Here is a 15965-nt window from a genome sequence, read left to right on the forward strand (position 1 = left end):
CGCAAGACGTTTGGGTTTTCTGTTCCGACCAGATCAACTTTCACAGACTTCTTTCATTTTTCCTTGTGATCACTGGTATCTTTCTATTATGCAGAAAAGACTGGGCTCCCTCCTGCAAGCTTGAAATGTATTCTTACCTTAGTTGTGGTGTTTGGAAGATCATATCCCTTCCTAGCGCTCAGCATCTGAAATATTCCATGAAGATATTCCAAGACAGATTGGGCTCTTAACAACATTCCTAATAAAACATTATGGCAGCTTTTATCAGCCATAAAGGTAAAAACACTAAGAACCATACACTTTATAAATAGTCATCTTTGAAGGCCACAAAGTCATTGAGACAACCAAGTTACTGAAGGTTTGGTTTTTGTTTTGTTTTTTTAAACAAAATGCTCTTTATATCCTTGTATGGGGAGCCTATAATCTGTTTTGGCTATTCTGCAGTATCATTTCCATGATTACACAGCATGTCTAGACCAGTGTTTCTCAATCTCAGCGACTTAAAAACTCCCAGAATTCCCCAACCAGCATGGCCACTGCAAAGGATTCTGGGATTTGAAGTCCACACATAAACAGTACGCTAGAGCAGCTGCCCTCAACCTTTTGGGCACCAGGGACCAGTTACGTGGAGAGAGGTTTTTCCACGGACCAGAAGGGGTCTGGTTTCACGCACTGCCCGCATCCCACAGATTGGACTTTGCTTGTTTGCATGGACTGGGCATGGGGGGGGGGGGGCTGCTCCAGAGCAGTGTTGGTAACCGGAAAATGTGAGGACCAACTTCCAGAATTGACCCTCAAATGATGGCAGGATTCCAATATTTGAGGGGCTGCCACAAAGAAAAGGGGGTCAACCTATTCTCCAAAGCACCAGAAGGCAGGACAAGAAACAATGGATGGAAACTAATCAAGGAGAGAAGCAATCTAGAACTAAGGAGAAATTTCTTGACCGTGAGAATTAACCAGTGGAATGGCTTCCCTTCAGAAGTTGTGGGAGCTCCATCACTGGAGGGTTTTAATTTAATTTAATTTAATTTCCAATTTATTTACCGCCCTTCTCCCTGAGGACTCAGGGCGGTGTACAGCCAAGATAAAAAACATAGAATACAAATATTAAAAACATTTAAAAATACATATAAATTTTGGCCTGAAAGTTAAGAAATCACAGACTGATTAAAAGAATTTAAAAATTTCTTCTTAAGCCAACCCGGCTTGCTGAAAAAGATGGGTTTTAAGGGAACGACGGAAGGCATTGAGGTCATGGATTCTCCTTATCTCCGGGGGCAACTGATTCCAGAGGGTGGGATCCCCCACAGAGAAAGGAAGGGACTGGACAGCCACTTGTCTCAAAATGTGTAGGTAGTCTGCTTGAGCAGGGGGTTGGACTAGAAGACCTCAAAGATCCCTTTCAGCTCTATTCTATTCTGATTGATCTTCAAGTTGCCACGGATGAAAAACACTGGTCTAGAAGTGAAATGTGAACTCGTGGGCCATATTTTGTCCTCCTGAAGACACTGTTGGCCTGTATCATCCGAGAGACTTAAGAACACACTACTTCCATATGACAAACAAAACAGCAAGAAAGCTTCTGTGAATTAAGTTTGCAGTGTAAAATTTAGTATTAAGTGCTGCTTTCACCGAGTCCTAGATGCCATGACCACACAGAAACTAATCACATTCCCCCCCCCCCAAAAAAAGTTTTCTTTCCTACGTATTTTCTGTTATCGACCCATTCACAGCACCATCATAGCATACAAATCAAAATACAATGGGTATACTGGCTCACATGTCCAAGGTTGTTAGTTTCATATAAACACTCAAACTCGCATAACTACAATACAAAAAAAGTATAAATTTGAAATGATTTTTAGGAAGCGTTTTTAAACGTTTCCCACGGGTGGAAGATAATGCAAGGATGGGATGTGCGTAAAAGAGCGATGGCCTTAAGAGTACCTTCTCACGTATTCTTTTCCAAAGGAAACCACAAATCCTATGTCTACATTTAGTGTTTTAAGAGTTGTGAAAAGTGACTCTGAGACTTAGAGATAAATTGCCAATTTTTAACTTCGTTTAGGTAAAAAAGAGAGGCTTTGGATAAGTAAGTAGCTTGTGTCAAACTACTTAAGGCCGACTTTGAAAAGGTGGCCCTATTAAAGTTCACCACGAAGCCCACTCAACCTGGTCATAATAAAACTCTCTGATCTGGAAGACTCCAGAGGCCTAGGTAGAAATGGCCTTCTCAGAGAAACTGGACATTTCATGGGCCAGAACTGTTCCAGTGGCTGACTTGTGGTTTCCCACCAAGCTTTCCTTGAATGAAGTCCAAAGTTCAAAGCTACAATTAAGGGGCAAAGGAGAAATGGGACTAGCTTATAGGAGCCAGATTGCCTGGCTTGGAGGATGACCTAACACTGGTTTCTTCTTGTACCAAAACAGTTCCATGTCCTGCTTCTTTTTAAAAACGGAAACAGTAATAATTGCCCAATATTGTCCTAGTCTTTAAATCCTGCTGAAACGGACTCCCATCAGAAGCCATAGGATCTGACACAATGGAGTTGGCCTGCCTATAGAACCACTCAAGGCCAGAGGTGCTGGATTGGGTCCTCTCCTCAAAGTCCTACAGTTTCCATGTTGGCAACCCAATCTGTGTTCATGTTTGGGCACCTCTGTCGTCTCAGACATGAAGCCCACGAAGAAGATCACCCAAAATGGAAATGTTGGCTGGAGAGGCACCAGCCTTGCTTGGTGGAGTCCAGGTTCGCTACTCCTTGGCGTCCTGTTCGTTTCCTTCTGCAAGTCCATCTTCACTTGCCTCCTTCTCCTCTTTGTTGCGCTTGTTCTTTTTGTGCTTGTGTCGACGGTGGCTTTCCCCTTCTTCGCTCTCATGCTGCTTGCTGATGGAGGACCGGGAAAGAAGCACAGCGTAAGCTCTGATGAACAAATGCAACAAAATGGTTGATAAAGGATCCAATCTGGGTCAGTCACCAGGACAAGAGGTTTAGTCTTCCGAGCTTTCAGATTCGTGCTGGAGCCCATCCTCAGGGAACTTCTCTCTCACCTGAATGTTCTCACCAAATTCTGGTGAGAGAGAGAAGTTCCCAGAGGATGGGCTCCAGCACGAGTCTGAAAGCTCAGAAGACTACATCTCTGGTCCCGGTGACTGACCCAGATTGGATCCTGCAACATTATCCTGGGATATGTTGCCTTCATTCATGTGGGTTGTTGATGTTGAGTTTTTTAAGCCCTAACCTAGAAAGATAACACTTGGTATAATGAGATGGTATAAGATTTCCTGCCTTTAGCAGGGGGTTGGACTAGAAGACCTCTGAGGTCCCTTCCAGCCCTATGATTCTATGTTCTACATTTTCACTGTGAGGGTCACTAATTCATTACCTGCTTTAGCACAGACGTTCTTCCAGCCAGTGATACTGTCAACCCTACAAGGCAGACCAGCCTAAGAAACTAAAATTATAGAGAGGGAGTCCTTGAGCCCATAAGGGAGCCTGATTATCATGGTTGCAAGTTAAGATTGTCATAAAATGCGATTTTACCTTTTTTTGCATAAAATTTAAGCAAATCACTCAAGTCGTTAAGCAAATCTTAATAGGTGGTCGTTAGGTGAACCAATGGCTTGCTATGGCAGTTTTGCCAAAAACCGGAAGTGAATGGCAGTCATAAAACCCTGTCATGTGATCTTGAGACACTGCAAACAGGTGTAAGTGTGACCTGGTGACCCCGACCATCGGAATTTTGAACCTGGGTCATAGGTAACCCCCAGGTAGGTCCATCCGGTCTCTAAATGACTGGTCACAAAATCAAGGACTACCTGTAGATCAGGGCTATCTTCATTGTAAAGTTCTAGTAGCTCCCTCCTCCTTCCCTTTATCTTCAGGTGAACCAGGCAGAACTTGATGGAGACAGTCTCTAAATAACTTCCTTGACCAGGGCACAAGACTCTCTTATCTAAGTCTTGCCTTGGCAATGGCCCTCCCTCCTGTCCTCCCTCTGCCCTCTTCAGCTCCCCCCCCCCATGGCAATGCTGGCCAAGAGGTTCCCTCTGGTGGAGACTCCAGACTTTTGAAGAATTTTCTCCAAGTCTAGCTGAAAGAGAGCCACAATATGGGAACAGTCTTTAACTGACCAGAAGCTTTTAACTAGAGCAGGCAAGGTAGAGATTTGTTTTCACTAACTCAAACTTAGTTTGGAATACAGTTCAGCGCTACTATAGGTAGTCCTCAACGTACACCAGTTCATTTAGTGACCGTTCAAAGTTACAACGTCGCTGAAAAAAATGAGTTGTCACCGTTTTTCACCATTATGACCTTTGCAGCATCCCCGTGATCATGTGATCAAAATTCAGATGCTTGGCAACTGGTTCATATTTACGACGGTTGCAGCGTAAGCAACAACCGTCATAAGCAAAGTCAATGGGGAAGCCAGGTTCACTCAACAATCGGGTTGCTAACTTATCAACTGCAGTGATTCATGCAGATAGATTAACAGAGTTGGAAGGGACCTTGTAGGTCATTTAGTCCAACCCCCCCACCCAAGCAGGAGACCCTACACCATTTTTAACAGATGGCAGTCCAGTCTCTTCTGGAAGGCTTCCAGCGATGAAGCTCCCACAACTTCTGAAGGCCAAGTCTGTTCCATTGGTTGATTGCTTTCACGGTCAGAAAATTTCTCCTTTTATTCACTTAACAGCTGTGGCAAAAAAAGCCATTAAATGGGGCAAAACTCACTTAACAAATGTCTTACTTAACAACAGAAATTTTGGGCTCAATTGTGGTTGTAAGTCAAGGACTACCTCTATTATCACTACATTTAAAAGCATTTGGCCTGAACCAAAAATAGGAGCAGGCAGTGACTTACCGCCGTGATGATTTATGTTTGCTGCTCTCTTCTTTGTCTCTGTGCCTCCTTTCCCGGTGACGATCTTCTCGTTCACGACTGCGATCTCTACTCCTGCGGTAGTCACGCTCAAAATCGTAACTGCGTTCCCGGCTATAATAACGGTACCTCTCATCGTCACTAGGAGAGAAGAACGAAGTATGGGTGTCAGGCTCAAAAACCAAGAGCAACGCATGGACTACTTCTGAGTAACAGAACAACAGAGTTGGAAGGGACCTTGGAGGTCTTCTAGTCCAACACCTGTTCAAGCAGGAGACCCTCTACCATTTCAGATAAATGGCTGTCCAATCTTTTCTTTAAAACCTCAAGTGATGGAGCAACTACAACTTCTGGTGGCAAGCAGTTCCACCGATTAATTGTTCTCACTGTCAGGAAGTTTCTCCTTCGTTCTAGGTTGCTTCTCTCCTTGATAGGTTTCCATCCATTGCTTCTTGTCCTGCCCTCAGGTGCTTTGGAGAACAGCTTGACCCCCTCTTCTTTGTGGTAGCCCCTCAAATATTGGAAGACTGCTATCATGTCACCCCTGGTCCTTCTCTTTGTTAGACTTTACTTCGTTGTTTGCTTACAGACAAAATCTTGCCAGACTAAAGCAACTCTCTGCATAAATATGGATATACTCCATGAATCAAGAGGCCATCTTGATCCTTTTCCTGCCTACCAGACATTCCAAGCTCCGCTGCCCCTTGGCCCTCTGGGGGGGGGGCAGCTCCTCCCTCCTGGGACTCCAGACTACATTCCACCACATCAGAACAGGAGTGGGGAGGTTATTCAGTGTTCAAGCCGATTTCTGATTTAGGGTGGCGATGCGTGGGGTGAACATCTTAATTTTTTGAAGGAGCACAACAATCTGACATGCCTATACAGTACAGGAACTGGCTGGGGGAGACAGGAATTTCACACTCCGAATTGGAGAATCAAACAATAGGCATCCCAATTTTTAAAATGCTAATCCCAGCAAACCATCTGGGAGGTCTAAGGAAGGGGATGTGTGAGCAGCTTGTCTCCCAAAAGCTTCCTCTTCCGTTTCTACTTTTAAACCCAAATAAATTCTTTTAAAAGCTGAAAACAAACTGAAAGCTTATCATTATGGCCTCAGGTAGTCTCAACCTGGTTATTCATTTCTTCTTGCTGTGGTTTGTTCTTAAAATTTCCGTTTGTGATATTTTGTGGATTTAACACTAATGTGTCAAAATAACTTGACTTCGCTGCCAAGAAAAGCTGAGTTATTTCGGGCAATTAAACTAAGCTTATCTCTTAGCAGCTATGGAATCTAACTTCTCAGCTCTTTAGTTCACCCTTTGTCTTGTAACATGAAAGGCTCATGTTTTTATCTGAAATACAAGCCAAGATCTTCCACAAGCCGATTGTTGACCAGAAAAAAAAGATAGGACAGAAAGAAAACAATGAATGCAGGTAGTCCTCGAGTTACAACCATTCATTTAGTGACCATTCAAAGTTACAACAGGTTTGAAAAAATGACTTATGACTGTTTTTCACACTTACGACCACTGCAGCATCTCCACGGTCATGTGATTGAAAGCCAGCCGCTTGGCAACGGGTTCATATTTATGACGGTTGCAGTGCTCCAAAGCCACGTGATCCCCTTTTGCAACCATCTGACAAGCAAAGTCAATGGGGAAGCCAGATTCATTAGCAACCATGCTAACAACCATGGCAAGAAAGGTCATAAAATGAGGTAAGTCTCACTTACCAACTGTCTTGCTTAACAACATAAATTTTCAGCTCAATTGGGGTCGTATGTCGAGGACTACTTGTATATTATTGTAGTGATTACGTTGTGATTCTGGCTTCAGTTTCAGACTTGAATTATGTAGCTGTACCATGATAAATATTGCGGTAGAAGCCACACTCACTTGCTATATTCGCTTGTGGTGGGGGTCCGGTCCCGCTCTCGGTCCCTCTCTCTCCTTGAGCCCGCGTATTCCCAGTGGCTGCTGTCGGAAGCACTGGAGGCCTTGTCAACTGTGGTCACCCAGGGAGTGTGGGAAGTCGAAATGGGCGGGTAGGTGATGAAACCTGAATCTAGAGAGAAACAGCAGAGCTTTGCATCAGCTGGAGTGGACACTCATAGAGGAGAGGACATCAGCTACGTCATCGCTTGCATGACGGAGCTAGAAATAATATCAGGTTTATTAGGAAAGAGAAATTTTATCAGTGCACTAACACACTGCAAGTTTGTTCAGCTCAAACTCAATTAGGGAAGAAGAGGGTCTGTGCATATAGAGCAGGGCAGTGGTGAAATCCAATTTTTTTTTTACTACCGGCTCTGTGGGCGTGGTGTGGCTTGGTGGGCGTGGCTTGGTGAGTGCAGCAGAGAAAGGATATTGCAAAATCTCCATTCCCACCCCGCTCTGGGGCCAGCCAGAGGTGGTATTTGCCGGTTCTCCGAACTGCTCAAAATTTCTGCTGCCAGTTCTCCAGAACCTGTCAGAACCTGCTGAATTTCACCCTTGGAGCAGGGGTGTCAAACTCAAAGTCCGTGGGCTGGATCCTGCCCGCGATGTGGTTGGATCTGGCCTGCAGGGCCATCCTGGAAAATGTAAGGGGCCAGCCCACGTCACTTCAGCCTGGTCTACCCAATGCAAAGAGGAAACATGCCAGCAGTTTGGGGAGTGGGGTCAAGCTGGCCACGCCCACCCAGCTGGCCACACCCACACAAGGTCAACCACAACCCTGATGTGGCTCTCAGTGAAATTGAATTTGACACCCCAATATAGTGTGTGTGTGTGTGTCCAAACGTGGCAATTTTAAGACTTGAGGAAGAAGTAGGATTGACTGGCTGGGGAATTCTGGGAGTTGAAGTCCACAAGTCTTTTTTTTTTTTGAACACATTTTTTTTTTATTTTTTTAAAACACATCATCATACAAAAGTCTTGAAGTCCACAAGTCTTAAAGGTGCCAAGTTTGGAGACCCCTGATACAGAGAAGGGCTAATCCTGCTCCTTATGTTTGAAAGCACCTTTCCACAAAATACGGGGACAGGAAGATGAATATGAGCAAGGGTGACCTGATTCCTGACAAATACGTTGAATGTATCCTTCCATTTTTCATCCTGCACTGTATAGGCATGTCACAGATTGCTTTCCTCCTCCAGAAAATTATGATGATGACCCCATGCATGGCCAACCTAACTCAGAAATCACCTTGAACACTGGACAACCTCCCCACTCCTGTTCTGATGTGGTGGAATGTAGTCTGGTGTCCCAGGAGGGAGGGGCTGCCCCCCCCCCAGAAGGCCAAGGAGCTGGAATGTCTGGAAGGGAGGAAGAGGATCAAGATGGCCTCACGGACTATACAGGTAGTCCTTGATTTACAACAGTTCATCTAGTTCATCTAGTGACTGTTCAAAGTTGCAACGGCACTGAAAAAATGTGACTTTTGACTGTTTTTCACACTTACAACCATTGTCGCATCCCCATGGTCACATGATCAAAATTGGGATGTTTGGCAACTCATATTTATGAAGGTTGCAGTGTCCCGGGGGGGGGTCACGTGATCACTTTTTGCAACCTTCTGACAAGCAAAAGTTCGCTTAACAACCGTGTTACTAAGTTAATAACTGCAGTGATGCAATGGAGCAAAATTCACTTAACAAATGTTTCACTTAGCAACGTAAATTTTGGGCTCAGTTGTGGTCATAAGCCAAGGACTACTTGTATTCATATTTATGCAGATAGTTGCTTTAGTCTGGCAAGATTCTGCCTGTAGGTGAACAACGATGTAAAGTCTAAGAAAGAGAAGGACCAGGGGAGACACGATAGCCGTCTTCTAATACATGAGGGGCGGCCACAAAGGAGAGGGGGTCCACCTGTTCTCCACAGCACCTGAGGGCAGGACAAGAAGGTGTTCTCTCAGCAGCAAGAGCCTGCACAGCTGTAGCATCAGGCAGTCCCCAAGGATAATCCCAACTGGGGGAAAAAACCACTGATTCTCTTTTCTGGAGAAAGAAGCCTTTCTAGATTCGAGATGCCAGATTCTGTTTTCTCAAGGAAGGAGGTTAAAAATAACCAACTGGGGTTTCATAGGGCTCCTTTCTGTATTTAAAGTGCCTGACCCACTTAGTCAGGTTGGCAGACAGCCACTCATTCATACGGCTGAAGTAATCACCGTATCCACGCTGCTAGGATTCACTACGTCATATGGCCACAACCGAGCCCCAGATTTCTGTTGCAAAGCAAAACAGTTGTTAAGTGAGTTTTGCCTCATTTCTACCGCATAACTCCCAACGACCGGTAAGATCCCACAGAGTTGGTCTCCTCCGGGTCTCGTCAGCTAAACAATGTCGGCTGGTGGGCCCGTGGGGGGAGGGCCTTCTCTGTGGCTGCCCCAGCTTTCTGGAACCAGTTACCTCCTGGGATCCGGACCATCCCCACCCTATTGGCCTTCCGAAAAGCGGTGAGGACCTGGCTTTTCCAGCAGGCCTGGGGCCGTTGATCTCGCTGTTGCGATCTGGTGAGATCCGGCCATGAATGGTGTGAATGGGTTTTAATGTTTTTAATTTTTAAATGTTTTTTTATAATGATTTTAAATGCATTGTGAGCTGCATTTTTCATCCTGCACTGTATAGGCATGTCACAGATTGCTTTCCTCCTCCAGAAAATTATGACGATGACCCCATGCATGGCCAACCTAACTCAGTCTTTGGAGAGGGGCGGCATACAAAATGAATGAATGAATGAATGAATAAATAAATTTCACGACCTTTCTTGCCACGGTTGTTAAACGAACCATTGCAGTTGCAAGTTAGTATTGAGTGAATCTGGCTTCCGCATTGATATAGGTTGTCAGAAGGTTGTGATTCCAGGACACTGTCATAAATATGAGCCACTCACCAAACATCCAAATTTTGATCACGTGACCATGGGGATGATGAAACAGTCATAGGTGTGAGAAATGCTCATAATTTGCTTTTTTCAGTGCCGCTGTAACTTTGAATGGCCACTAAATGAATGGTTGTAAATCAAGGACTACCTATAGTCCTACTCAACACATCTGTTGGTCCAGAGCCTCTGGGGATCTGAATCAAAGGCTAATAAAAATGAGCTTAAAGAGGAGCTTTGGTGCTGTGCGGATGATACCTAGTTCTGAACCCCTTCATGTAGTTTGCTTATAGACATCAATTATAAAGCCAAGCAACTGTGGCTGAGCTCTTCGTGCAACAGACTCGTATGGCCCTTCAGGAGGGCCATGAAAACCTAGCTCTTTGCACAGGCATCGGGCTAGCAGGGAAATGAATCTGGCAAATGAAACGTATAGAATTGATGGGAGGCTGTAGTGCTGATATAGGTTATATAATGGTTATATTTATTCTGATTTTATGGAATGTTGTGAGCTGCCTAGGATTGTCATGTACTGGATAGGTGGCTATAAATGCTTTCTAAGCTAATCAATCAACCTCTTTCCATCAATTTGCACTCTTAAACCCAGAACGCTCTGAGACTAATCTCACTTTGCTGCTACCTGGTTCACACCAAGCAGAACAGAAGGGCAGCATCCACCATCACTGAAGAAGGGGGTTGGACTAGAAGACCTCCAAGGTCCCTTCCAACTCTGTTGTTTTGAAATGCCTTCTGCAAAGCATCAAGAGGGAAGAATCTTCTTGCCCACTTCAGAAGTGTCTGAAGTGGGCAAGACACTGCCCACTGCCCTGAGGAATTCTGGGAGTCAAAGTCCACAAGTCTTAAAAGTTGCCAAGGTTGGCATCCCTGCGCTAGAAGCCTGAAGACTGAGCTCCCTTTAAACCTTAATCACTGAAACAACTGAAGGAGCTTGCTTATCCGAAGACACCTCTCGCTTGTGCCTCATCCCTCGTTAAGCAAATTGGGAGTTGAAAGCAGACAGGGCTTTCCTAGCCAGGCAGAGGTTTAAATTCAAGCAAGATGGGACCTTCTTATAATTTATAATCAGAATTTGTGTTCCTGTAACCATTATTCTGAGACCTGAACTAAAGCATAATGGAGAAGAATATTATATACCCTCTGTTTTTTTTCCTATTAACATGACCTGGTCCTTCAATCTCTTCTCAGGAGACTTCAATCCCTTGATGTCTCCAAGTCCTTCTCTGCAGCTGTTCCATTTCAACCGAATCCTTCTTAAATTATGGCACTGAGAACCAGGCAGAGGGATTGAGTGGGGCCAGTTGCAGTTAAAAGGAGATTTGGAAGTTGTTTTCGAGCAAACAGGCTGTCCATTAATCAAATTCCTTCAGAACAAAAGAGGAATGGAAGAATGGGCATTTTCTATCTTCCCACAGGCCTGATGCTAGTTTTAAATGAAGGGGATATTTACAACCTCAAGCATTAAAATATTTGGCATCCTCAAAGTTGAAAAGCTGCTAAAATATGTCTCAGTGTCTCCTTTTGCCACAAATCCTGTTTAATGACAGACCCCGCTATGGTAAATGTTAAGAATTTTCTTTCCTGGAGCCTTTGCCGTTGTATCCTTGGCAAGAGTTCAGCTATACTATACGGAGCTCACTGAACACTGTAATAAATATTTCCTAAGGTCACCATATCACTGATCCCCAGTTAAGTCCTTCAGGATGAAGGCCAAGAAGATCTCAGCATGATGTCAAGATACCCCTTTGGAAAATTGAGACTTACAGGAGATGATACGATAGAGAAGATATTATTTGACATAGTATGGAATCCTGGTGGTAACTTTTCCCTTACAGGCGAGTCCTCAATTCAGAAAATTAATCATACAGAAATGCACAGAACTATGTATAACTTGCAATTGTTTTGCACAGAAGTTTCTCTTTTTCTGCTGGAAAAGAAACAACGGTTTTAGCCTGAATGAAGAGGTGTGTGTATTTCCACACATTCCCGATAAAGGTCCACTTGCCTAACAATAAAACGGGGGACAGTGAAAAGTAAATGGTGATCCATTGGAATACAATTTGGGATGGGGTCTTTTTCAGGTCGCAAGAATAAGGCATATGCGGAAAGGCAAAAATCCTTGCAAACGAATTCATTGACATGTGAAAGGAAGAGATAATTGCAGACATAAAAAATATCGTTACAAAACTCCAGTTTAACAGTGGTATCCAAATGGCGCCCTGAGAGAAGAAAGAGGAGCAAAAGGCCAGAATTCTGTAGCATTGCAGGATGTTCTAGTAACTCCAGTTTGGTGGAGATGATCAGCCAACGTAGGACAATCACAGAAGAGTCCAGAGCTGACCCGCAAGAGCTGAACTGGCCAATCCTTGGGACCCAATGTGGGCTGTGCAAAACAACAATCCACTCCGCCTATCTGCTGCAAGAGCTCGGAGGGGCTCACCTGTGGAGTTGTAGCCAAAGGGAGGCGGCTGCCGGTTGCTGTAGCTGGCAGGCTGGCTTTGAGGAGAGAGGGAGAGAACAGACAAGAAGGGTTAGTGACATCTAATCCCCATCATTCATTCAGGCTGAAAAATAAAATCACGAAGGGAAAGGATAATCCCACTTCCTCATTGGATTATCTCTGTAAACAACCCACTCCTTCCTTATAGGAGCTGCCGTGTCGCACTGGTTAGAATGCACTACTGCAGGCTACTTCTGCTGACTGACTGCTGCCAGCAGTTCCGCAGTTCGATTCCCACCGGCTCAAGGTTGACTCAGCCTTCCATCTTTCCGAGGTCACTAAAATGAGGAGCCAGATTGTTGGGGGCAATAGGCTGACTCTGTAAACCGCTTAGAGAGGGCTATAAAGCTCTATGAAGTGGCATATAAGTCTAAGTGGTATTGCAAGTGCTGTATTCTTTATCCACTGCCTAATCAAACATATCTTGGTTAATCTATCCACTGGAATCAGCACGCTGGTGAGAAGCACTAAGCAATTCAAATATAGGTAGTCCTCGACTTACGACCACAACTGAGCTCAACATTTCCATTGCTAAGCAAGTTGAAAAATCCATTGCTCCATTTTACGACCTTTCTTGCCATGCTTGTTAAGTAAATCACTGCAATTGTTAAGTTAGTAGCATGGTTGTTAAGTGAATCTGGTTTCCCCATGGACTTTGCTTGTCAGAAGGTCGCAAAAGAGGATCACGTGACCCTGGGACAGAGCAACCGTCACAAATACATGCCAATTAACAAGCGTCTGAATTTTGATGACACGATTACGGGAATGCTGCAACAGTCATAGGTGTGAAAAATGGTCATAAGTCACTTTTCTTCAGTGCAGTTGAGCACTAAATGAATTGTAAGATGAGGACTATGTGTCCTGAAGAACAAATAGAAACCCGGCCAGATCAAGCCAGAGGAGAAATCTCATTCGCAGAATCCTGGTCTTCACTACCAAGTTGCCTGTGTGAAGCTTTCAAGCAAAGCAGAAAGGCAGAATGCCTTCGCTCCTGTGATTGCCTCTCAGTCACTGTAACTGCTGAACGTTTTCCCTGAAAGCAAAAGTGTCCTCTCACTTATGAGAGTCTACTGAAAATTCCCGGAATTCCCTTATAAAGCCATCTACGCCAGTGATCACGACATGTTTGCATCGATTCATTGATTCCATTGATTCAGAAAATCCTGGCTCTTAATCTCAGGGACCTCTTGCGTTTGCTGCTTATCAGTGATGGATGCCAACGATCAGTTCAAGGATCGTACAATATATACAACCAGATCAGTATTTCTCAACCTTGGCAACTTTTAAGACATGTGGACTTCAACTCCCAGAATTCTCCAGCCAGCATGAAATGTCTGTGTTGTTTTAATATGCTATATACTGAAATACCTAGGACAAGTGATGGCTAACCTTTTTGCCATCGCGTGCCAAAAGCAGGGAGAGCCCCGGGTGGTCGCGCACATGCATGCTGACACCCATAATTCAATGCCCCCAGCACCCCCGCTTTTGCATGCGCATGCGACCCCCCCGCGCTCCCCCCGCTTTCGGCACGTGACGGCAAAAAGGTTACCAATGAGCCTGGTAGGCCCGTTTTTTTGTCCTCCCCAGGCTCCAGAGGCTTTTTTGGTGCCTAGGGAGGATGAAAACAGCCTCCTGGAGGCCTTTCAGAGGCCAGAAATGGCCCATTTCTTGACTTCCAGTGGGCCCAGAAGACCCAAAAATCAGCTGTCTTGTGCGCGTACGCATGCTGGAGCTGAGCTGGAGCAACGCTTGCGTGCCCACAGATATGGCTCCACGTGCCACAGGTTTGCCATCCTGGACCTAGGATATGTGTGAAATATTATTAATATTACTTTGATGCCCCTATAGATTTCCTAAGGATTCTATAAAATGCCTAATTGCAGACACTTGATGTTAAGAGTGAACTAGACGACTTGTGAGCTGCCAGATCATCATTTCAGAGAGATTTCCTTCCCAGATTCCTCAATGTCTTCAATCATGGCAGAGCTCCGAAAGGATCTGGAAAAGTTCTTAAAAATTCAGGGAGATGTTCAGAGATGTCTCTGCCTTGAAAGTAGCCCAGGTCAGACTGTACAGCACAGTCAAATGTGGGCAGCAGAACACAGGAAATGTTTTACGGCATTTGGTATTATGCCATAAACTGCTTTATGATCATTTTTATGTCATAAAATGTTTGATAAAAATTGCCACGTTTCAATTCCTCAGGAGTCATAGAACTTGGACATTGGAGCATTCTGCAAGTTTAGCCCATTTGAGGTACCTTAGTTGAAAATGTTTTGTCCTATGATGATGCAGTTTCATCCAGTAAAAGGTTAGAGATGCAAAAGTTTTAGGAATACAGGTAGTCCTCGACTTACAACCACAATTGAGCCCAAAGTTTATTTTGTTAAGTGAGAATTTGAGTGACCTTTGCCCCACTGTACGACATTTCTTGCCACACTTGTTAAGTGAATCACTGCAGTTGACAAGTTAGTAACTCGGTTGTTAAGTGAAACTGGCTTCTCCATTGACTTTGGTTGTCAGAAGTTCACAAAAGGGGATCACGTGACCCTGGGACACTGCAACGGTCATAAATATGAGTTGGTTGCCAAGCAACTGAATTTTGATCACATGACCATGGGGGTGCTGCAAAGTGTGAAAAATGGTGATAAGTCACCATTGTAACTTTGAAGGGTCACTAAATGAACTGTTGTAAGTCGAGGACTACCTGTATCCAGATTCATAAGCTGAGCGAATGGCATGAACCAGCAGCAACAGTGCCCATCGAATTTCCACTTACCCATCCAGAGTTGGAATCAAGAGAGCGGGTGGAGGAGCAAGAGGAGGCGGAAACAGCCCTGTTAATAATAAAAAACGAGTCATAATCATTAGAAGACATGATGGCCATTGTATGACAAGCACTTTCTCTTTGGGGACCACTGAAAAAAAGGCCCATCTTATTCCAGTAATTGAATTTCTTAACACCCCCCTGTCCAGATGCCACAAGTCACCACACTGCACCTTCCTCCAGTTCTGTCAACTGGTAACAATAACTGGGATACACCTGAGAGAAGCAGGCCATGTGGATCTGGTTGCCAGGGGTTGGGGCCTCGGTGGGATGTCACATGCAGCACTTGATGGAACCACGTAAAATCAGTCAGGATGATCTAATCATGGTAAGTCAGGAACATCTGAAGAACAACTTCATTTTGGTGGCTTCAGAGAAGAATTAGCTAGGACCATGAACACCTAGTCCTCGACCTATGACCATAAATTGATCCCAAAATTTCTGTTGCTAAGTGAGACACTTGTTAAGTGAGTTTTGCCCTATTTCACGACCTTCCTTGCCACAGTTGTTAAGTGAATCACTGCAGTTGTTAAGTTAGTAATATGGTTGTTAAGTGAATTTGACTTTCCTATTGCCTTTGCCTGTGAGAAGGTCGCAAAAGGTGACCTCTGGGACATTGCAACTGTCATAAATATGAGTCAGTTGCCAAGCATCTGAATTTTGATCACATGACCATGGCGATGTTACAACGGTTGTAAGTCTGAAAAACTGTCACTTTTTCAATGCCATTGTAACTTCAAACAATCACTAAAGGAACTGTTGCAAGTCAAGGACCACCTGTACAGATTCTAGAAGGGCTTGGCTGTCTCAAATGGCAAAAGGTCATGCCTTAAAAAAGCAGGAATAGCTCGATCTGTCATTGGCTCCAATC

At 44.4% G+C, this 15965-nt stretch overlaps 1 protein-coding gene across 2 annotated transcripts in view; it reads right to left on the reverse strand.

The window, feature by feature from the left end:
- Nucleotides 1-1592: 1592 nt before the first annotated feature.
- LOC117675994 (uncharacterized) overlaps nt 1593-15965 on the reverse strand; it is a 43056-nt gene continuing 28683 nt past the window's right edge. The window contains exons 11-15 of one of the 2 annotated variants that reach the window (XM_034435100.3): nt 15047-15104; nt 12208-12263; nt 6783-6951; nt 4870-5028; nt 1593-2891 (exon numbers count right to left, since the gene is read on the reverse strand). In XM_034435100.3, coding sequence (XP_034290991.2) covers nt 2759-2891; nt 4870-5028; nt 6783-6951; nt 12208-12263; nt 15047-15104 — 575 coding nt within the window. In that variant the 3' untranslated portion in view covers nt 1593-2758. Of the gene's footprint in view, nt 2928-4869; nt 5029-6782; nt 6952-12207; nt 12264-15046; nt 15105-15965 lie in introns of both variants that reach the window. The other variant, XM_034435099.3, reaches the window with a different exon arrangement.

Source organism: Pantherophis guttatus, chromosome 12 (assembly GCF_059756535.1).
Source record: "Pantherophis guttatus breed Tessera chromosome 12, ASM5975653v1, whole genome shotgun sequence".
Taxonomy (NCBI): Eukaryota; Metazoa; Chordata; class Lepidosauria; order Squamata; family Colubridae; genus Pantherophis; species Pantherophis guttatus.